Raw genomic sequence first — 23,993 nt, forward strand, 5'->3', positions numbered from 1 at the left:
TATTTAAATAATATTTTTTTTCGTATATAATAAGAGTTTAATAAAATACAATTAAAAGAGTAAAAATAGATTTGGTTTAAAAGTAAGTGTTTATTTTTTTGTTTTTAGTTTCATACATGAAATGTATAGGATTGATTTTCAAGTTTGGAATTTGGGACAACTGAACACATCAATATCAATTATATTATCTATTTGGACTTGACAATCAATTCTATACCCCTTTCTATCTGAAACTCAAGAACAAATAAATTAAAATATTATTTTTTTAATAAATTATTTCTTGAATTCCAAGACATAATTATTTTATAAATAAAGTTTATAATACATTAATTATCAGTAATACCATGATTTTCGATGAAATATAGCTATCTTTTGTATTTTTTCTAGACAAACAGCATGGACATCATCATATAAATAAAAAATGTATCTTCAACTACTAAATGTTCAACACACTGTCTGATATGTGGATGGCCATTATAATATCTTCAAGTTGTAATATTTGAAATAATAGGAGTGCAATATAATGATTGTGAAATAATTTGTTAAATTCCTCCTATTACATTCACAAGCTGTGCAAAATTTCATTTTTTGGAGGAGGAAATTACACATTTTATAATTATAGTTTTAAACTTTTATTTGTTAATTTTATTTGAATTATTTTATGTTTCCATTTTATAATTTAATTTGAGGTGGTTGTGCTGGCGTCGTAGTTGATATCTCCATTGGAGAATAGACTCATTCCATTCCATTTAATGTCTATGTGTTTGCTTGGTGATCCGTTAAGATATGGAGGAACTGAACATTTAACAGATGAGGAGCTTTCTGGAGAACAATCGATCGATACACCTTCAATAGAGAGCACTGGTTTCACGTCATAATTCCAATATATGTTTCTTAGATGGATATCTCCTCCATTTGTTGGAATGTTTGGCAGATTGTTGAATAGTTCTAAATAAAAATTAACAAAAATAAATTAATATGATATTATTAGGGTTGTTGTTCATTTGTTTTTTTGTTTATTTTACTTACCAGTATATACTACTTCAATGGATGCTATATCGGAATTAGGGAGAATAGAATTTTGACCGTTATTTACTTCTTGAGTTGTACCGTCGGTCGATTCTACAATAATCATTTGATTTGGTCCTGGAGTGACTGATACATCTATGCTGTTCCAACCGATGTTGTCAAAGAATGTTTTGTTGAATTTACCGTATGAGAGCGAGAGTGACTGTGAGTCGGCACCAGTCATGGTAACAGTATCGCTTGGATTAGCTTTGAAGAAACCAATTCTATCGATTGTAGTTGAGGTAACACTTGGATTGGCAACAATATAATTCTTTGTGTTGTAACTGCTTACTATATTATTGTTGTTATTGATCAGCTTTATGCTACTATTGTCAGGAATATCGATGGTAATGGTCGAGGGTAATGAATCAATATGGAATGAGCGACTGATTATTTTTCCATTCACAGTTGACTTGACCAAGAGCGTTGTGTCAGTTGGGTAGCTGGAAGCTGCTTCATTGCTATCCTCTAATCCATTCAAGTTTCCATCGGCATAGAGTGTTAATTCTACCTGTGATTTGTAGTGGACAGTGACAATGGAACCATTGAGTTCAACGTCACAATACTCTGGGAAAGAGAAGGTATTTGGCCCGGTGGAAACATCGTAATCCCAGTCGGAGGCATCGAATGTTCCATGTTGGACTTTGAGGGATTGCTGAGCGTTGGAAATGGTTCCAATACAACCGTTATCAGATTTCCAGAAGACAGAGACGTTTACATTGACACAATATCTGATGTCATTCAAATGACCAACATATACTTCAATTTGGAGGGTCTGTGGAATAAAGAATGGCGAGGATTCATCGGTGACTACGTCTATGGTGTAAATACCAGACTCTGTGAAATGATACTCGAATGATCCGTTAGCGTTCGATGTTACTGTGGTATCAAGGTTTTGTCCAATGATTCGGATCACCATGTTTGGTAACAGTTTCTCATTCTCGTCTAATTCATTGTTAAAGTTGGTGTCATTATAAATCAAACCTTCTAAACGAGTGTAGTATTGGTGTCCACCTGTGGTTGAAATGCCAGTCGAGGTTGAAATTCCTGTAGAAGTTGTTGTGCTGGTTGTTCCAGTTCCTGTGGTTGAGCTTGTGGATGTTCCGGAAGTTGTTGAGTCGGTGGTATTTCCTGAGATTGTCGTCGAGGTAGTGGAGGAAATTGGCTCACTTGTTGTCAAGCCGGTTGTTGATTGTCCTGATGTGGTCGATGTGGATACACCTGTTGTTGGTAGAGAGGTAGTACCTCCGGTTGTTGAAGTAGTTCCTATGGTAGTTGGTTCACTTGTAGTTGTTGTTCCTACGGTTGTTGGTTCAATGGTGGTACTGCTTGTGGTTGGTTCACTGGTGGTTGTTGTTCCTACGGTTGTTGGTTCACTTGTGGTTGTTCCACCAGTTGTTGAGGTTGTGGAGGTGGTCGAGTCAGTGGAGTTACCCGAGGTGATGATTGGGATCGCGGTTGTTGTTGAAATTGGTTCGGATGTAGTGGGACTGGTGGTTGGGACTCCAGTGGTGCCAGTTGTCGATGTTGTAGGTACTCCAGTTGTCGATGTGGTTGTGATTGGATCTGATGTTGTTCCAGTTGTCGATGTTGTTGAGACTGTTGTACCAGTTGTCGATGTGGTTGTAATAGGTTCAGATGTTGTTCCAGTTGTTGATGTTGTGGTTGGATTTGATGAAGTTGTTGGGTTTGATGATGTTGTATCACCTCCTCCGACTGGTGCAATTGGTGGTGCGATTGGTGGTGCGATTGGTGGTGCAACTGGTGATCCTGTGGTGGGTGATACCGATGTTGGTGAACCTGTTGTTGGATTCGAACCAGTTGTAGGATTTGAAGAAGTTGTATCACCTGTTGTTGAAGTAGTTCCTCCGGTTGTTGGTTCACTGGTGGTACTTGTGGTTGTTCCTACTGTAGTTGGCTCAGCAGTTGTAGTTCCTCCGGTTGTTGGTTCACTGGTGGTACTACTTGTGGTTGTTCCTATGGTTGTTCCTACTGTAGTTGGTTCACTGGTGGTACTTGTGGTTGTTCCTATGGTTGTTCCTCCCGTAGTTGGTTCACTGGTAGTACTAGTTGTGGTTGGTTCACTGGTGGTTGTTGTTCCTACGGTTGTTGGTTCACTTGTGGTGCTACCTGTTGTTGGCTCAGTAGTGGTAGTTCCTCCGGTTGTTGGTTCACTTGTGGTACTTGTGGTTGTTCCTACTGTAGTTGGTTCAGCAGTTGTAGTTCCTCCGGTAGTTGGTTCAATGGTGGTACTAGTTGTGGTTGGTTCACTGGTGGTTGTTGTTCCTACGGTTGTTGGTTCACTTGTGGTTGTTCCACCAGTTGTTGAGGTTGTTGAAGTTGAGTCAGTAGAGTTACCTGTGGTGATGATTGGGATCGAGGTTGTTGTTGAAATTGGTTCGGATGTAGTGGGACTGGTGGTTGGGACTCCAGTGGTGCCAGTTGTCGATGTTGTAGGTACTCCAGTTGTCGATGTGGTTGTGATTGGATCTGATGTTGTTCCAGTTGTCGATGTTGTTGAGACTGTTGTACCAGTTGTCGATGTGGTTGTTATTGGTTCAGATGTCGTACCAGAGGTTGTAGATGTTGGGTCAGATGTTGTTGTTGGGTTGGACGATGTAGTTGGATTGGATGAAGTTGTTGGATTTGATGATGTTGTAGGGTTGGATGATGTTGTTGGGTTGGATGATGTTGTATCACCTCCTCCGACTGGTGCAATTGGTGGTGCGATTGGTGGAGCAATTGGTGGAGCAATTGGTGGTGCGACTGGTGATCCTGTGGTGGGTGATACCGATGTTGGTGAACCTGTTGTTGGATTCGAACCAGTTGTAGGATTTGAGGAAGTTGTATCACCTGTTGTTGAAGTAGTTCCTCCGGTTGTTGGTTCACTGGTGGTACTTGTGGTTGTTCCTACTGTAGTTGGCTCAGCAGTTGTAGTTCCTCCGGTTGTTGGTTCACTGGTGGTACTACTTGTGGTTGGTTCAGTAGTAGTTGTTCCTACGGTTGTTGGTTCGATGGTAGTACTTGTGGTTGTTCCACCAGTTGTTGGGGTACTTGTGGGTTGTTCCTACTGTAGTTGGTTCACTGGTGGTACTTGTGGTTGTTCCTACGGTTGTTGGTTCGATGGTGGTGCTACTTGTGGTTGTTCCGACTGTTGTTGGTTCAATGGTGGTACTTGTGGTTGTTCCTACTGTAGTTGGTTCACTGGAGGTACTTGTGGTTGTTCCTACGGTAGTTGGTTCGATGGTGGTGCTACTTGTGGTTGTTCCGCCAGTTGTTGAGGTTGTGGAGGTGGTCGAGTCAGTAGAGTTACCTGTGGTGATGATTGGGATCGAGGTTGTTGTTGAAATTGGTTCGGATGTAGTGGGACTGGTGGTTGGGACTCCAGTGGTGCCAGTTGTCGATGTTGTAGGTACTCCAGTTGTCGATGTGGTTGTGATTGGTTCTGATGTTGTTCCGGTTGTCGATGTTGTTGAGACTGTTGTACCAGTTGTCGATGTGGTTGTGATTGGTTCAGATGTTGTTCCAGTTGTTGATGTTGTTGGGATTACAGTTGTTCCGGTTGTCGATGTTGTTATTGGTTCAGATGTTGTTCCAGTTGTTGATGTTGTTGAGACTGTTGTACCAGTTGTCGATGTGGTTGTTATTGGTTCAGATGTCGTACCAGAGGTTGTAGATGTTGGGTCAGATGTTGTTGTTGGGTTGGACGATGTAGTTGGATTGGATGAAGTTGTTGGATTTGATGATGTTGTAGGGTTGGATGAAGTTGTATCACCTCCTCCGACTGGTGCAATTGGTGGTGCGATTGGTGGAGCAATTGGTGGTGCAATTGGTGGTGCGACTGGTGGTGCAACTGGTGATCCTGTGGTGGGTGATACCGATGTTGGTGAACCTGTTGTTGGATTCGAACCAGTTGTAGGATTTGAGGAAGTTGTATCACCTGTTGTTGAAGTAGTTCCTACGGTTGTTGGTTCAGTAGTAGTTGTTCCTCCGGTTGTTGGTTCGATGGTAGTACTTGTGGTTGTTCCTATGGTTGTTGGTTCGATGGTGGTGCTACTTGTGGTTGGTTCAGTAGTAGTTGTTCCTACTGTTGTTGGGGTACTTGTGGTTGTTCCTACGGTTGTTGGTTCGATGGTGGTGCTACTTGTGGTTGTTCCGACTGTTGTTGGTTCAATGGTGGTACTTGTGGTTGTTCCACCAGTTGTTGGTTCGATAGTAGTACTACTTGTGGTTGTTCCTATGGTTGTTGGTTCGGTGGTTGTAGTTCCACCAGTTGTCGATGTTGTGGAAGTGGTAGAGTCAGTAGTGTTACCTGTGGTGATGATTGGGATCGAGGTTGTTGTTGAAATTGGTTCAGATGTTGTTCCAGTTGTTGATGTTGTTGGGATTACAGTTGTTCCGGTTGTCGATGTTGTTATTGGTTCAGATGTTGTTCCACCGGTTGTCGATGTTGGGTCAGATGTTGTTCCAGTTGTCGATGTTGTAGTAATTGGTTCAGATGTAGTTCCACCGGTTGTCGATGTTGGGTCAGATGTTGTTGATGAGGTAGTTGGATTTGATGATGTTGTTGGATTGGATGATGTAGTTGGGTTGGATGAAGTTGTTGGATTAGACGATGTTGTATCACCTCCTCCGACTGGTGCAATTGGTGGTGCGATTGGTGGTGCAATTGGTGGAGCAATTGGTGGTGCAATTGGTGGTGCAACTGGTGGTGCAACTGGTGATCCTGTGGTGGGTGATACCGATGTTGGTGAACCTGTTGTTGGATTCGAACCAGTTGTAGGATTTGAGGAAGTTGTATCACCTGTTGTTGAAGTAGTTCCTCCGGTTGTTGGTTCACTGGTGGTACTACTTGTGGTTGGTTCAGTAGTAGTTGTTCCTCCGGTTGTTGGTTCGATGGTAGTACTTGTGGTTGTTCCTACGGTTGTTGGTTCGATGGTGGTGCTTGTGGTTGTTCCTACGGTTGTTGGCTCAATAGTAGTACTTGTGGTTGTTCCGACTGTAGTTGGTTCAATGGTAGTGCTAGTTGTTGTTGTTCCAACGGTAGTCGGTTCGGTGGTGGTACTACTTGTAGTTGGCTCCATGGTTGTAGAGGTGGTAGATGTAGTTGTGGAATCAGTTGTATTACTACCTCCTGTTGTAATTGGAATTGAGGTGGTACCAGATGTAGTATCAACAGTAGTAGAAGGTCCGGTTGTAGATGTGGTTGTGGGAACGCCTGTTCCAGTTGTGCCAGTTGTTCCTGTAGTTCCAGTAGTTGATGTTGTGGATGTAATTGGCTCTGAAGTTGTTGATGTTGTTGGGTCAGATGATGTTGTTGGGTTGGACGATGTAGTTGGATTTGATGAAGTTGTTGGGTTTGACGAAGTAGTTGGATTTGATGAAGTTGTTGGGTTGGATGATGTTGTATCACCTCCGGTTGGAGCAATTGGTGGTGCAATTGGTGGTGCGATTGGTGGGGCGATTGGTGGAGCAATTGGTGGTGCGATTGGTGGAGCGATTGGGGGTGCAACTGGTGGAGCTATTGGTGGAGAAACAGTTGTTGGTGATATTGATGTTGGACTTGAAGTGGGTTCACCTGTTGTTGGGTTAGAGGTGGTTCCACCTGTTGTCGATGAAGTAGTTGAGGTAGTCGAAGTAGTTGAAGTAGTCGAAGTGGTTGAGGTAGTGGATGTTGAGGTAGTGGAAGTTGTTGAATCATCTTGACTACCTTCACTGTGACTCTCACTGCTGCTTTCACTACTACTATCATCTTTCTTGAAAGTGAATGAACTAGTTGCACTTTGTGAGTAGAATGTAAGTTGAACAGTAACTTGACCTTCAGTACCAGATGGTTCAACAGTGCAGGTGACTGACGATGACGATTGAACTTGAATGTTGGAGCATGGAACTGCACCTATCAAAACCTGGGTACTTGAAGATTCAGTGGCTAAACCAAGATCTGAACCATCGATTGTGATTGAAGTTTGTTCATCATATGGTCCTTCGTCTGGTGTGATCGATCTGATCGAAGGAGCATTGTATGAGAAGTCAGTGTTTGTGTTACTGCTTTGATCACCAACCTTAACATAGATAGGAATATTTCTACCTCCACCCTTTGGAACGGTTATCTTGATGGTAGTTGAGGTTGCAGAGATAATGGTTGGGGTTTGTGCTGGTGTGTTAAAGTAAATTGTTGGTTGGTTGTCACCGTCTACAAAGAATTTACCTGACAATGTCATTTCGAAACCACCATCGACTGAACCTGATTGTGGGGAAATCGAATCGATCTTTGGTGTTCCAGTGTATTTGTATGTGACATTGGTTTCATTTGACTTCTGACCGTTGGATGTCACTGAGACTATTTCTTCAGAGTTTCTATCACGTGTTGGAACATTACATTGTAAACGATCGTTTCCGTTCAACTTGGAGAGAACTACAACATTGGTACATTCACCAGCTTCACCTATTGTGGCAGTTGGGTTTTGTCCAAAGTATTTACCGGTGATCGTAACCAATGTCTCTTGATCTCTATCTCCACTTGATGGTGAAATAGATGTGACTGTTGGTGATTTGTAATCAAATAATTGATTGGTATCAGTACGTTGAGTACCAACAACAACTTTGATTTCTTTGTTCTTTCCGGATCCTGATGGAATTTGACATTTCACATTGTTGTTATCAATCCATTCAACTGATTGACATTGATTGCCATCGATTGAAACTGAATTGTTTGAATCTTGTGGTTTCTGATTGATATCTGATGTGAATTGTGATGGAATAAAGTTATCACCTTTGATTGTTATCCAATCACCTCCAGATGGATCTCCTTCATATTTAATATTATCCAATGTTGGAACTTTATAATAATTTCAAATTAGTATGAATATTATGAATATTATGAATATTATTAAGATAAATTCTAATAATCATTTAAATACTTACTGTTGTATGAAAGTTTTGAAGTGGTTGATTGATTTCCAACGAAGAGTGTCAATGAAATATCTTTTCCAATTCCAGCTGGTGAATCACAAATGATCTTTGATGAACTTGTCCATTCAATATTCTCACATCCTTGATCGTTGATTGTGACGTTTGAATTCTTTGGTTCGACATTCTCTGGAACAAAGTTTGTACCATCGATTGTAATTGAGCTTCCAACTGTATTTGATTTAGATACCGTTGAAATCGATGGTGCATTGTAATTGAATGTTGATTTTTCAGATGTTGTTTGATTTCCAACGAATAAGGTAACTGAAAGATCTTTTCCAATACCCTTTGAAACTGTGCAACGTATTTCAGTTGAGCTGACCCATTCAATGTCGTTACAATCATTTTCGTTGATTGTCAAATTGGAGTTCAATGGTTCAACGTTCTCTGGAACAAAGTTTGTTCCGGTGACTGTAATTTGTTCACCATCAGTCTTGGATTGTGTGATACTTGAAATTGTTGGTGCGTTGTAGTTAAAGTATTGTTTGTCAGATGTTGTTTGATTTCCAACAAACAAGACGAATGTTTGATTTCTTCCAATACCTGGTGGTGATGTACAAACAATCTTTGTGGAGCTGATCCATTCGATTGAATTACAATCTTCACTGTTGATTGTGATGTTGGAGTTCAATGGTTCAACATTCTCTGGAACAAAGTTTGAACCATCGATTGTAATTTGACCTCCATCGGTATCGGTACTTGAGATATTCTTGATGGCTGGTGGTTGATATGAGAATGTAATGTTGTCTTGTTGATTTGGTTGATCACCAACAATCAATGAAACTGTCAAGTTCTTTCCAATTCCTGCTTGAACTGTGCATGTCACATTGTTCTCATTGATCCAATTGACATTTCCACATGCATGTCCAGCAATCGTAATATTTGATTTGACTGGATCAACTCCATTTGGAACGAAATTAAATCCAATCAATGAAATGATATCTCCATCTGTTTTACTATTTGAAATTGTTGTGATATTAGGTGCTAAAAGAAGAAAATAATATTAATTGGGTAGTCAATAGTTTAACAAAAATTATTATTTGTTTTTCGAGGTACATACGATTATATGAGAATAAAGTATTATCAGTATTATTTTGAGCACCGATTGAAACGGTAACAGTCAAATTCTTTCCAATTCCTGGTGAAAGAGTACAACTGATGTTGCTTGATGAAATCCAAACTGGTGATTTGCATTCGGTTCCATTGATCAAAACAAAACTTGAATTACCTGCTGAAACGTTGTGTGGAACAAAGTTGATTCCAGAAATCGTGATGTTTTGACCTGGTGTGTCTGATGTTGATATTGAACTGACATTTGGTGCATTGTATGAGAATGTGAAGTTTTGTGTTGCATTTTGGCCACCAATGAACAATGAAACTGTTAAATTGGCACCTATACCTGGTGGTACGTTACCAGTGACTAAAGTTGAATTGATGAATGTGATATTATTGAGAAGATAACTTCCAATACTTGCATTACTGTATGTGAGTGGTCCTTCAAATGTTGTGTATGCTGGGTTAGGTGTGTATTGAACAAGATAATCAGTGATATTCAATTCATTTGGAGCAAAATCATAACCGATGAGTGTAATTGGTTGACCACCATCTGTGTCTGATTGGTTCTGACTGACATTGGAAATGGTTGGGCGATTGAATGACACTCCATTTTCAATGATATTCGAGTCATAGTAGTGGTAAGTAAGATTCACTGGAATTGAGAATCCTACACCCGGTTGCAAAATACATACCAAACAATCAAAGTTGACTGTGGTACGGTATGATTCGTTGAGGAGAACGTATGGATCGAATTCACCGTTGTAATATGGATCGGTTGGGACTGGCATTGGAAAACCTTCAACATCTATGTATTGTTTGTTCATGTAGCAGAACTCATCGACTTCACATTCAACAGAGACATTCAGATAGACGCTCATATTGAAGTCAGTGAATCCAAGAGGTCCGAGATCGGAACCGACCACCCAGAAAAGACTGCTGTTGGCAGTGGGAGTATTATTGGACTGCAACACTTGGAATATCTTTGGAACTGGGTAGGTGAATGTTGGTCCGTCGACATAGGATTGACCATCTACTACTATTCCTACCTTGTTGATACCCCAACTAGATGGAATGGTACAAAGAGCAGTGTTGTCATTGACTCTGATAGTCTCGGCACATTGAGCTGGTCCGATGTATACAGTGATCGAAGAATCAATCTCACCGAATGAAGTACCAGTGACTGTCATCTCTCCTCCACCTGGTGTTGGCGATGTATTGACTGAGATAGTGTTGATAGTTGGTGCTTCGTAGTCAATAGAGTATTGTACTGCTCCAGTGGTGTATTGTCCTCCTGCAACAACAGTAACAATATTTTGCAAACCGGTTCCATTGGATAAGAACAACAAGCTTTCCTCACCCATACTGGTGGTGAATGATACGATCTTATAACTAAATTGGTCGATGATCAATTGTGTATCGTCATTGTTGAAACCAAAGTTTTTACCGACGACGGTAACTCTCTCACCAACAGTAGCAATTGGTGAACTTGGGAAGATGGAAGTGATAATTGGCTTGTCGTAGGTGAAGTTGTAATTGGATAATGGTGTTTCACCTGGGAGTACAGTGTTGATATTCGAATAACTGATTGGTAATATACCAACACCTTGTCCAACTTTACAAATCAATTGGGTGTCTGTTGCACTAATAACTGGACAAGCTTTAGTACCAAGAGATACTTGAACACCTGATTCCGCCAAATTGTGACCGGTAAGGGTGATTGCATTGCTGTCAGAGTGTGTTGGTCCGTTGGTTCCAGTGATCGATGTGACAATTGGTCCACTTGGACATAATGAGAGAATAGCACCACTGTTGAAATCTGTTTCATTGACAATGTTGAATGCACAAAGATAGTTCTTGTAGGTGATGATCGCCAATCCAGTTTGAGCATTCAATGGTTGAACAAAGAATGTTTCAACTTCATTATAAGTGATCTTCTTTCTTGCAACATTGATTTGATTGACAAGAACTCTTGTGAATATCTCCAAACCTTTTGGTGTGATTGGGTATCCATTCTCAAATTCCAACTCACAAAGTGTTGGATCAACAACTTGCATGAGTGCTTCCAATAACAATGAATTGGAATAGATTGATTTGAATTGAGCAGAATAGAGGATGTTAAGAGCTTGATTGGTTTCCCAATTGGTTGGTTCTTCCATTGATGAAATCCAGAACGATGCAAACTCTTGAACTTCAGAGATCGTTGGGAGAACTGTTGAATCAATAGTTGATTGACAAACACCGTGGGAGAGCAATACATTTACAAAGTTGGTTGGATCTGATACTGCTGGAGGATTCTCAACAACACAATAAGTGCATTCAAAGATATTGTTGTATTTCATGATGGAGCGAGAGTGTGGAATGATAAGTGGATTGTAAGTTGGCAACAAAGTGAACAACGATTCAGAGAATGAAATAATATCCGATTGCAATCCATTGATCTTTGTATTGTTGAGGATATATTTGAATTCAATTTGATTTCCAAAGTTGTTGTCACTGTATGGTGGTCTTCTTAGAGAGGTGTTGACATAGTCATCGTTTTCTTCGTCAGTCAAATCCCAGAGGTAGGCTGCGATCCAACCTTGTGAGTTGACACCGTTTCTTCTATCCATTCTGGAACTGGTGAACCATTCGAGATTGACAGATTGGGTTGAAGCTGGATCGACTAGAGATTGTACCATTGACAATGGAAGTGCTGGTAAAGTCAACTGTCTGAGTTTCATGGCAACAAAGTTGACCAAACCTCCAAGCAATGCTTCTGATTTATTGTCAGTTGCATCAAAGATATGGTATGATGGCATCTCTGTACTGACAATACCATTGTTTAATTGGTAGAGAACATTGTAACTGAGTGCACGGAACAATTGCTCTACATCGAGTGGATCCATAGAGATTTGGAAATCCCACATATTGTTGATGATACCAACATTATCAGAGATAAGCAATGTAATTGGACCGAGATTACCAAAACCAAGATTATCATTGATTTTCTTTACCATTTGTATCAAATGGTAACTGAAAATGAGATTCTTTTGGAAATTGTTTGTTGTTTGTGGAATATAGGTACCAGAAACATTGACAATTGGGAATGAATAGATGGAAGATGATGATTTGACAGTGATATTGTTATCAGTTGATTGAAGAACAACATTGAGAACTGGGTCATAACTACCACGGAATGAGAAAATCGAGGAGGAATCGGTTTGGAGAGTTTGGTTAAGAGTTTGATCCAATGGACAGAGTTGACCGGTACATCCAAGATTGGAAATTCTCAATTTGGTGTTTGGTAACAATGGATCTACCAGGCTCAAATAGGTTGATAAATCACCACTGTTGACATAGGTAGTATCAAACAAAAGCTTAGCCTTAATGGAGATGAAGAATTGATTCTTGGTGGAACTGGATGTGCATGTGGTTGAATTACAAGTGGTTTGCTGATATTTAAAGATCGATCTAATGAGGAAGTCACCAATGACTGGTTGAATCACACAGACTGCTAGACCACCACCCAATGCAGTCTTGGAGGTGTAGTCACCAAGACAAATATGAGTATCGTTGAAAGCAATGTAACTTTTATCGACATCCGATTTCCATTGTGAAAGTTTAGCTGGAATGTTGTTCTTTGAGACAAAGTCAGGTGAGAGTTTAGTCTCGATAATACCGATTGCACCGGCTGGTAATTTGTATTTCGATGGCAATGTAATGGACAATGGCAACAATCCAACTGGTGGGAATATACTTTGTTTGAATCCAGATGAGAGGAATACTCCTGACGACCAACTTGGTGAGGTGTAGCTAACCAATGAACTTGTGTCGAACAATGGTGTGAGAAGGTTGACCGTACCAGTGTTGTATCTGTTACTTGAGTAGACAAATGGACGCAATACTTCAATGGCATTGATAATATCGGTGGAATCAGTGAATCCATTACACAAGAAGGAGTGACCGAATGAATAGTCGTCGGTTTGAGTTGGTCTGAGACGATAGTCATTTGGGAGCCAGCTATCGGGATAGTCAGATGGCAACTTGAAGCCGTCGGAAGTTGGGACTGGGAAACCTTCCATTGAGTGTTTAATGTGGAATCCAGGTGAATAGGTGGCATTGAAATAGGTCTGTGCAACAAGGAGACCTTTACCAAGTGATTTGTTGATGTTGGCAGTTCCGTTGACCGATCTGGCGAGCTGTCCTGATAAATCATCGAACCATGGGTGATCGTTGTATGCAACGTATCCATTGTGTGTATTTGAATCTTGTTTGACTTGGTTCAATGTCAATGCCAAACAACTGGAGCTGGATGAAATTGAATTGAAATATTGTGCACTCGTTGAAGCGCTATCAAAGTAGATGTACGATTGTGATTGTGGAATCTTTCTGATGAACCACCATGATACTGGTGCACCACTTGAAGAGAGACAAGAGAGTGGTCTGTCAAGAACAGCGAATGGAGTGGAGTTGGATTGAAGTTGATTGGAATGGAATTCAACTTGGTAGGAACCAACTGGCAACATATCAACTCTACAAATAACCTGAGTGTGGTTTAATTCTAAGACTGAACAAAAACGATTGACTTGGTCATTCTTGATATAAACCTCACCGAAACCGTCGGAATTGTCAAAGTTTTGACCGTAGAGGGTAATTGTGATTGTGTCACTATCGTCGTGGTATACATAGGATGGTGAGACGTAGTTGACTGGGAATGGATTGATGTATTCAATGTACTTGGTGTTTGATACTGCCTCGTAGTTGTATACATTGACTGGACGAATTCCCGGTGATGTTACATCTGGCATCTCACAGAAAACATAGTAGGAGTTGATGATATAAGGAGAACAATCGTATTCACCAACTTTAACGGTTGAGATATCTGGAAGGAATCCAGTACCGTAGATGGTAACTCTCTTGTAATCATATCTGGTTTCGTAGATGTTGGCTTGGGTTGGTGATACAGTGTAAATAACTGGAGTTTGAACCTTGTATTCAATCTCAACTTGAGCGGAATTTGTTGGCTCAACGTTGAATACAGTTAAATTGTAACGACCTTGGGATAATCCTGGAACAGTTATTCTCAATATATCGAAACTAACTTGATCGATTTGCACCAAGTTGCCATTGAGCAAGACATTGACACCAGCATTCATGAAGCCTGAACCGTAGATGGCGACTGAAGTGGATTGTCCGACATATACAACAGTTGGATCGATATTGGAAATGAGTGGAACGATTGGATTGACATTGACGGTGATTTGGTTAGAGTTATATTGATCATTGGTGACAACGATATTCAATACTGGACTACCAGAGTTGGTTGGGATGCTGGTAAGTGGTGGTGTTTCACAAACGATGGTTGTGCTGTTGTGGAACATAACTGCACATAGAGTGTTATCGTCGAATTTGACTGTGGAGATATCGTAGAATCCAGAACCTGTCAAAGTAATGGAAACTGGATTTCCAAAGGTGACCGATGTCGGTGTGAAACTATTGATCACTGGTGGAGCAGGGACATACTCAACGGCGACAATATTACTCTGAACAGCACCGGTATTACCAATGGTGATATTCTTGAAACCTAATTGCTGAGAGGCAATCGAGTAGAAGATAACTTGAGTTTCAGAGACAAAGAGTGGTGTAGTTGAAACTGGTGGATTATCGAAATAGACAGTGGTGAGCTGTGGCGAAACGAAATTGAAACCAGTGACAGTGATCTGGGTGACAGTGGTAGAGATAACTTGTGATGGGAATACGCTGTTGATTACTGCAACTGGCGATTGAACGGTAAGAGTCAAAACATTCGAATATTTACCGGCATTGCTTGCAATGACATTTCTTACACCAACCATATTTGTTGGTGGATAGTTACAAACGAAATTGTCTACAGACAATGCAGTTGGACTGCATGTGATATTTGGATACACACTATCGTAGAAAGTGATAACAGTTGTTGCTAGAACCAAGTTAATACCGTTGATTGTAACAGAGGTTGGGACATTATTATATACAACATTTGGTGTAATTGTATTCAAAATTGGTTGTGGGAAAGCAATTGGTATATTAAATGCATTCGATGTCTTTGGACCATTCAAAATTAATAGAGTAACCGGAACAATGCTGGAGATAACAAAGGTTCTACATTGTATTTGAGTGGCATTGACGAAAAGAGGGTCACAAACGCCACCACCAATTTGGGCAACTGTGTAAGTGTTGATAAAGTTTGTACCAGTAATAGTGAGCGTGGTAGATGCACCATAGGTTACCGAACTTGGTTGGACAGAGGTAACAGTTGGGACTGGTGCGTCATAGAACAAAGTAGTTGTTGCATTGGCATTGGCTGCATTTGATACTGTAATGTTTTGTGCTCCAAACGACACCAACACAATACTCTCAAATACCAATTGTGTAAAATCTAAAATGTTTGTGGCAGGCGACATTTGGTTCAAGTAGACTTTGGTGACACCGTTAACAAAGTTGTTACCAGTGATGGTTACTGGGGTTGCTACATTCATCAAAACAACTGATGGGCTGATAGAGGTGATCGATGGTTGCAATGGTAAAAAGTTGAAAGTCAAAGGATTCGATACCTTGTCGATATTTTTCAACTGGACAAATTGTGGTCCAATATAAGGAGTTGATTGAACTGTACAAATAAACGTGGTGGCAGTAATGACTGGAGAGAGACAGACAAAGCTTGAGGCTGCTTCAAGAGTGGTAGTTCTAAAGTCGAATCCCGTACCAACAATTGTAACCAAATGTGCTTGATCATTGATGACGGTATCGGGTGTTATTGAAGTGATGGAAATATCTTGTGATACATAAGAAATTGACGTGGAAGCGGACAATGTTCCAGTGGTAACTCTAATTCCAACTAGACCAACTTCACCAACCAAACCTGCATAGATGATAATGGTGGTTGGAGTAATCGAAACCAATGGCATTTGAAGTGTTCCAACTTCAAATGACATAACCACTCCTGTGACACCTGGGATAAAGTTGGTACCAGTAATGGTGATTGGTGGACCCTGAACATTGATTACGGTAGTTGGACTGACTGATGAGATTGTTGGTTGTGGAGCACTATAGGTAAGTGTAACGTTGTTTGACTTGAGCAATCCGTTGGCAATTGAAATCGGTTTTGGTCCGATATAATTGAATGCCGGTGCAGTACAAACGATGGTGGTACCTGAGAGTGATATGATATTACATGCAACACCGTCAACAGTGACAACACTTATTTGGGTGGTGAAACCATAACCGAGGATGGTTAATACAGTCGGTTGATTGGCAATCATTGATGCTGGTGCAATCGATGTGATGAATGGCTGAGCAGCAACGTATGCAATGTTAGAGTTCCATGTGGTAGAGGGTGAGTTGCGAACGGATAATAGTACATTTCCAATGGTTGAGATGGCTGGTGCAGTAGCAACAATCAATGTCTTGCTTGGAACTTGAACGGTTACCGGTGAATTATTGATGTAGACGAGTGACATTCCAATGATGAAATTGGCACCGACAATTGAGACAGCAGTGGTTTGATTGTTGAGAACTGACGATGGTAATATACTGGTGACAATTGGAACTAGTGGTTTAATCGAGAGTTGAACGGCATTTGAATTGATATCACCGTTTGTGACAACGACATTGACAGATGTATCAATCAATTGTGTTGGTGAATTACAAATGATTCTAGTGGCGGTTACACTCACAGTTGGACATGCAACTGCTCCAACTTTAACCGATGAGTAAGCATTCAAGAAACCACTACCAGCAATTGTAATTGGTGTAACTACATCTGGAATCTGTACGGCTGGCGAAATAGATGCTATAATCGGGGTGGAAGCAGTGTAGAGAATAAACTTATTGACCAAGATGGTTGGAGTATTACGTACGGAGAGAGTGATATTTCCTGCGTTTGGAAGCGATGGTGCAGTGATAACAATGACAGTCTTACTAACGAAAAGTGGTGTTATTTGTATATTGTTGACATAGACAGTGACCATTCCAACAACGAAATCGGCACCGATGATGGAGATAGTGGTAGTTTGATTGTTGGGAACGGTTGGTGGAGCGATGGTGTTGATTACCGGTGTGAGTGGTCTGAATATGAATGGCGATGGATTAGAGTTGACTGGACCATTGCTGACAACAACGTTGACAGTGGCATCCAAGAGTTGAGGTGGAGATTGACAGATGATCGATGTCGAAGTTACAACTACCGGTGTACAAACCATATTTCCAACTTTGATAGTGGACATTATATTGAGGAATCCATAACCAGTGATGGTGATGGGTGTGGGCACGTCTGGTACTTGTGTGGATGGTGAAATCGAGAGGATCGAAGGTGTCGATGGAGTGTACATTATTACACCCTCAACTAACAACTGTGGTGTACTGGTAACAATAACTCTGACAGGACCAACAATTGGAGCTGGAGACGATGTTGCTACAATCAATGTTTTGTTGATGAAAGTAATTGCTGCTGCAAGGCTATTGATGGTAACTTTAGTCATTCCAACAACGAAATTGGTACCGGTAATTGATACTGCATTGGTTTGGTTGTTGAGAACTGTAGATGGTGTGACTTTAGTGAACGTTGGTGGTAATGGATTGATAGAGAAACTAATGATGTTCGAGCTGACAGCACCATTAACAACCATTACAGGTACGACAGAAGCAATCAGTTGAACTGGTGCATTACAGATGATTGTGGTTGCTGATGTTGATACTGGAGTACAAATGGCAGATCCAACCTTGACAACAGAGTATGCATTCAAGAAACCATTACCGTTGATAGTAAGTGGTGTGATAACATCTGGTACTTGTGAAGTTGGAGAGATTGTTAAGATTCTTGGTGTGGACGCGACATAGGTGATAGTTCTGTTGGCCATCGATGTTGGTGAGGTACGAACAGACAGAGGTATTGCTCCGGCAATCGGGAATGATGGAGCGGAAGCAACGATTAATGTTGGTGTGGTCGATACCGTTGGTACTGCAACATTGTTAATGAATACCTTGGTCATTCCATTGATGTAGTTTGTACCAACAATTGAGATAACAGTTGATTGATTGTTGAGTACGGATGTTGGCGCTACAGATGTGACGGTTGGTAGCAATGGTTTGAATGTATATGGGAAGGTATTGGAATTGACGACACCGTTGGCAACTACGATATTGACAACTGCATCAATCAGTTGAGCTCTGGAGTCACAAATAATAGTAGTGGAAACAACACTGACTAGTGCACAAACTTGTGTTCCAACTTTTACTGTGGAAATACTGTTGAGGAATCCGCTACCAGTGATGGTAATTCGCGATACAACTTCTGGACGTTGGCTGGCTGGTGTCACTGCAGAAACGTATGGCACAGATGCAGCGTATGTCATAGTACTGTTGGCTACGAGATAGGGAAGATTGATAACACCAACTGGAACGACTCCAATCACTGGAATCACTGGAGCATTTGTGATAATCTGTGTCTTGGTTGCACGGGTGACTGGAACTGTAATTCCACGAATTTGGACTTGAGAGATACCGACTACGAAGTTGGTACCGGTAATAGTGATGACAGTAGTCTGGTTGTTGGCTACAACCGATGGTGAGATTGAAGTAATGGTTGGCTGCAATGGCTTGAATGAAATTGGCACGGCGTTGGAGGTGAGAGCACCGTTTTTGACAACGATATTCAACACTGTGAGAACGAGTTGTGGGAGCGAATTACAGACGATTGTAGTTCCGTTGCAGCTGACAATATTACATTGGAGTGTTCCAACGGTCACTGAGGAAATACCATTGAGGAAACCACTACCTGTGAGTGTCAAGAGTGTGGGTGTGTCTGGAACTTGTCCAAGTGGATTGAGCTTTGTAATTACTGGAGTGGAAGCTGTGTAAGGGAGTGCGATGCTTGCAGTCAACGATGTCTTGGGTGAGTTATTAACTACGACCAGAGCATTTCCAATGAGTGGAATCGATGGTGCGTTGGCAATAATCATTGTCTTGTTGATGAGGGTGGTGGGAGCGGCAACATTGTTGACAGTAACCTTAGACATTGATAGGACAAAGTCATTACCAGTGATTGTAATACTATTGGTTTGATTGTTGAGAACTGATTTCGGAGCGATCGCTGTTATAGTTGGTTTCAATGGTCTTACCAAGAATGGAATTGGATTGGATACTAAAGGACCGTTGGTAACAGTGAGATTGAAAGTTTCATCAATGTTGAACTGTGTTTGAGCGATACAAGTGATTCGAACGTTTGTAATGGTTGTCAATGCGCAAACCAATGTACCAATCTTTACAACCGAAACACCAGCAAGGAAACCGGAACCTGTGATTGTTAAATCTGGCGATTGGTCTGGGATTTGTTGTGTTGGAGTCAAGGTTTGGATGAATGGAGTCGATGGATTGTATACGATAGTCTTGCTGGCAGTGAGAGCTGGTGTATTACGCACGGATACAGCAACATTTCCAATGACTGGAAGCGATGGTGCGTTAACAACAATCAAGGTCTTACTCCACTTGGTTTGGGTGACTAGAGCATTGTTAAAGTATACTTTGGTCATACCGGAAACAAAGTCAGTACCAGCGATAGATACAACAGTGGTTTGATTGTTGAGAACTGCTGCTGGTGTTATACTGGTGAACACTGGAATCAATGGTTTGATGATAAATGGGAATAAATTGGAATTGATTGCACCATTGGTTACGACAACATTGACTGTGGCATCTAGCAATTGTGCTGGTGCATTACAGATGATTCTGGTGGCGGTTATACTTGTTGGCGGACAAATGGCTGTGCCAACCTTGATGTTTGAGTATCCATTGAGGAATCCAGTACCTGTGATAGTAATTGGTGTAACTACATCGGGTACTTTAGTGTTTGGTGTGATAGCAGTGATCACTGGAGTCGATGAATTGTAGACAATGTTGAATTTGGCAACTAAAGCCGGTGTATTGGCAACAGAGACTGCAACATTCCCAGCGACTGCAATCGATGGTGCAAGGGCAATAATCGATGTTTTAGATACTGAAGAAGGAACTACGTTAATAGTGGAGAAGGAGATCTTAACCATGCCAACAACAAAGTTGGTACCGGTGATAGTAATTGGTGTCGATTGATTGTTGAGAACTGATGCTGGTAGAATACTGGTAATAGTTGGCAATGTTGGTCTGATTGCAAATGCTATTAGATTCGATTTGATTGCACCGTTGGTGACAACAACATTGACCGATGCATCCAATAACTGGATTGGTGCTCGACAGATAATTCTGGTGGCTGTTACACTTACTAATGTACAAACAGGTGCTCCAACATTCACTATTGATACTCCATTGAGGAATCCAGTACCTGTAATGGTAATTGGTGTCACCACATCAGGAATTTGAGTGTTTGGTGTAATAGATGCTATAGCTGGTGTTGAAGCGTTGTATTGGATTACTGTATTAACGATGATAGCTGGTGTATTTCTTACGGAAACTGCAACATTTCCAATGATTGGAAGTGAAGGTGTAGTGGCGACAATCAAAGTCTTTGAGATGGTGAGAGTGGATGTTTGGACGTTGTTAAAGTAGACCTTTACCATTCCAACGACAAAGTTGGTACCGGTGATGGATACTGTCGATGTCTGGTTGTTGAGTACACTTTTTGGTGAGAGTGCGGTGATGGTTGGTGCCAATGGTTTAATTATGAATGGAACTGCATTCGAGTTGATTGGACCGTTGGTGACTACAACGTTAACGGTGGAGTCAACCAACTGTGGTTGTGAATTACAAATGATTCTGGTGGCGGTTACACTCACGATCGGACATGCAACTGCTCCAACTTTAACTTGCGACACACCCTGCATGAAACCACTACCAGCAATGGTAATTGGTGTCATGACATCCGGTACTTGAGTTGTTGGTGTTACGGTGGCAATGGCTGGAGTAGAGGCGGCATATGTGATGACTCCATTTGCCAAAATACTTGGAGAGTTTCTAACTGAGAGTTGAAGAGGACCGACAACTGGTAATGAAGGTGCACTGGTAACCAACAGAGTTTTGGTCGATGAAACTAGTGCTACTTGAGCGTTGTTGATATAGACTTTGACCATTCCAATAACGAAATTGGTACCGATAATAGAGATTGGTGTAGAAACGTTGTTGACTACAGTAGCTGGTGTGATAGCTGTGATGGTTGGAACCAACGGTTTGAATGTTAGTGCAACCAAGTTTGAAGCAAGTGGACCATTTGTAACAACTACATTCACTGCTGCATCGAGTAACTGTGGTTGAGAATTGCAAATAATTAGAGTTCCGGCTGTGCTGACTGGTGCACATACAACCGATCCAACTTTGACAGTCGAGTAACCATTTAAAAATCCACTACCACTAATGGTGATTCTTGTGAGTACGTCCGATGTCTGAATATTTGGTGTTATCGATGCTATTTTTGGTTGAGAAGCGGTATAGGTAATCGTTTTATCGACAAGAATAGCCGGTGAGTTACGAACTGAAAGTGTGATAACTCCGACAACTGGGAGTGGTTGAGCGACTGCAGTAATTAAGTTTTTGGATTGGGTGGTCGATGGGACCAAGACTTTGTTGATGTAGACTTTAGTCATTCCATTCAGCACGAAATTAGTACCGGTAATCGAGATTCCAGTGGTCTGGTTGTTGAGAACTGTTGCTGGTGTGATGGCGGTTACTGTTGGTGTAAGTGGCTTGATTATAAATGGTACAACATTTGAGACAATAGGGCTGTTGGTAACAACAACATTGACTGTAGAGTCAATCAGTTGAACATTAGAGTTACAAATGATTCTGGTTGCTGTAATGCTGACCTGAGCACAAACCAATTGTCCAACTGTGACAACGGAAACTCTCGATAAGAAACCGCTACCGGTGATAGTCAACGGGGTGACTACATCAGAGATTTGCTGAGTTGGTGAAATCGATTGGATTACTGGTGTTGGATTTACAAATGGGATCGGTGTAGTGACAGAGTTGACCAAACCATTGGTGACAATGAGACTACGTGTACCTGCAAGCAGAGAGGTAGGAGCTTGACAAGTCAAGAATGTCGGTGAGCTAACACCAAGAGGTGAGCACTGAAGTCCATCGATAGTAACAGTAGTGAGTCCATTAATAAAGTTTGTACCCATTACAGTTACTGGGGGACTAACTGAACCAGCAACAACTGGATTAGGTAAAATTGTATTAATGGTTGGAGTTGGTGCTATAGGTTTGTTTGGTAAAGGATTTGTATATTAATAAATAAAGAATAGAGTGATAGTTTTGTTTTTTGATTTTTAATTATACATACAAACAATTTTGAATAAAAAGGTATTTGAGGTGAGGTCAGCATTTCTGGCAACCAATGGATAGCTACCATATAAGGTTGGCTTTGACTGACAATCGATTATTGCAGTGTTGGATGCTAAAGAAACCACTGGACAAATATTACTATTGAGTGTGAATACAGTTGTCGATGGTAAAAATCCTGAACCAGAAATAGTCAATCTTGAGATAACATTTGAAATAGCAGAACCTGGGTTTACTGTATTAATGACTGGTGCTGGATCTATTTTAGAATAAGAATCGAATTAGTCAGCAACAGAAATGATAAATAAATAAAAATTAACTTACTAGTTAAAGTGAATAGTAAGCCATTTGAGGTAAAACCTCCATTGTCAACTTGAATGACGGTACCTCCAGCTGTAATTGCTGGCTGTCCAATATAAGTTGCAGTGACTGATGTTGGTGAACATTGGTTTACAGCAAAGTATCCAGCTACGTTACGAATTTTAATGGAGACTTTGTCACATACAAACATGTTACCATAAAGTTGAACGGAGGTATTTGAATTGACTAGAACGGTGTTGGGTGAAACGAAGGTTAATGTAGGCACGGGCATGTTCACAATCAATGGGAAACTCTCAGCGGCGGCACCTGGATTTCTGACGACGACTGGATAGGCATTGCCACCGATTGGTAGCTGAGAGAAGCTACAGATGATCATTGTGTCAGTCACCGAAGTCACAGTGATTGGGTGGATATTGGTGAGACTGACCTGTACGTCGTTCATGAACCACTGACCGGTGATTGTCAGCACATTGTTGGTCACCTGATTCAAGCTAGTAGTAGGTGAAACATTGGAGATTCTTCCAATGGTCGGAACAAAGTTGATTTTGACACCCTGATCGACACCGATGTTGAGAGGTGTAATAATGTTTGGTAGAACATAGAGAGTGTAGTCTCCAGTGTATCGGATCTTTTCGGTTCTACAGATAATCGTTACAGAGGTAATAATCCCCACCGGGACACAAAGATTCTTGATGGTGTTGGTAGGTGTCACGATGACAACTACGGAACTCGTAGAAAATCCAGCACCTGCTACAGTGATAATTTGCTCACTGAGAGCAACAATTCGTAAAGGGGTTACACTAGTAACCGGTAATGTCGCTACAAATAATTCATAACATTAAATGAATTAAATAATGAAAAAAATTAGAATTTATAGTTTTTTTAATTTTCTTTAACAAGTATCATTTTGTAATATTACAAAATATTTGTCATTTATCTCTTCAAATTGACATATTTCAATGGCCAACCAAAAGTTAAGTTTAATTAAACTCACACACACAAAAGAAAAGTGGTAGACAAAAATAAAAAATAAGTACTTACTTGCATTCGAAAATTGAAATTGGATAAAAATTGTAAAAACTACAAATAAAAATGAATACAGATTAGTTCTGTGATTAAGAACCTCTCGTATCTTCATTTTTTTGGTATTTTTTTTTTAGAAAAAAAATTACTTTTTTTGACTGTTAACTAATCGATCAAACAAAGTCAAAAGAGATGCTTAAAAAGAAGTAATACTACAATATTAACTATTATTTACTATCTTTATCGTTCTTTTATAAAAGTGTCGAAAA

At 40.7% G+C, this 23,993-nt stretch overlaps 1 protein-coding gene across 1 annotated transcript; it reads right to left on the reverse strand.

The window, feature by feature from the left end:
* Positions 1 to 679: 679 nt before the first annotated feature.
* On the reverse strand, positions 680 to 23,839 carry PPL_08854 (zymogen granule membrane glycoprotein; the record flags this gene model as incomplete). Its single annotated transcript, XM_020579655.1, has 10 exons — positions 680 to 948; positions 1,030 to 4,135; positions 4,260 to 7,222; positions 7,277 to 7,906; positions 7,993 to 9,021; positions 9,098 to 9,659; positions 9,786 to 22,294; positions 22,382 to 22,639; positions 22,705 to 23,520; positions 23,743 to 23,839. 10 exons carry the CDS (start codon positions 23,837 to 23,839, stop codon positions 680 to 682), a joined length of 22,239 nt encoding a protein of 7,412 aa, XP_020430330.1.
* Positions 23,840 to 23,993: the final 154 nt, after the last annotated feature.

Source organism: Heterostelium album (assembly GCF_000004825.1).
Source record: "Heterostelium album PN500 unplaced genomic scaffold PPL_scaffold9, whole genome shotgun sequence".
Taxonomy (NCBI): Eukaryota; Evosea; class Eumycetozoa; order Acytosteliales; family Acytosteliaceae; genus Heterostelium; species Heterostelium album.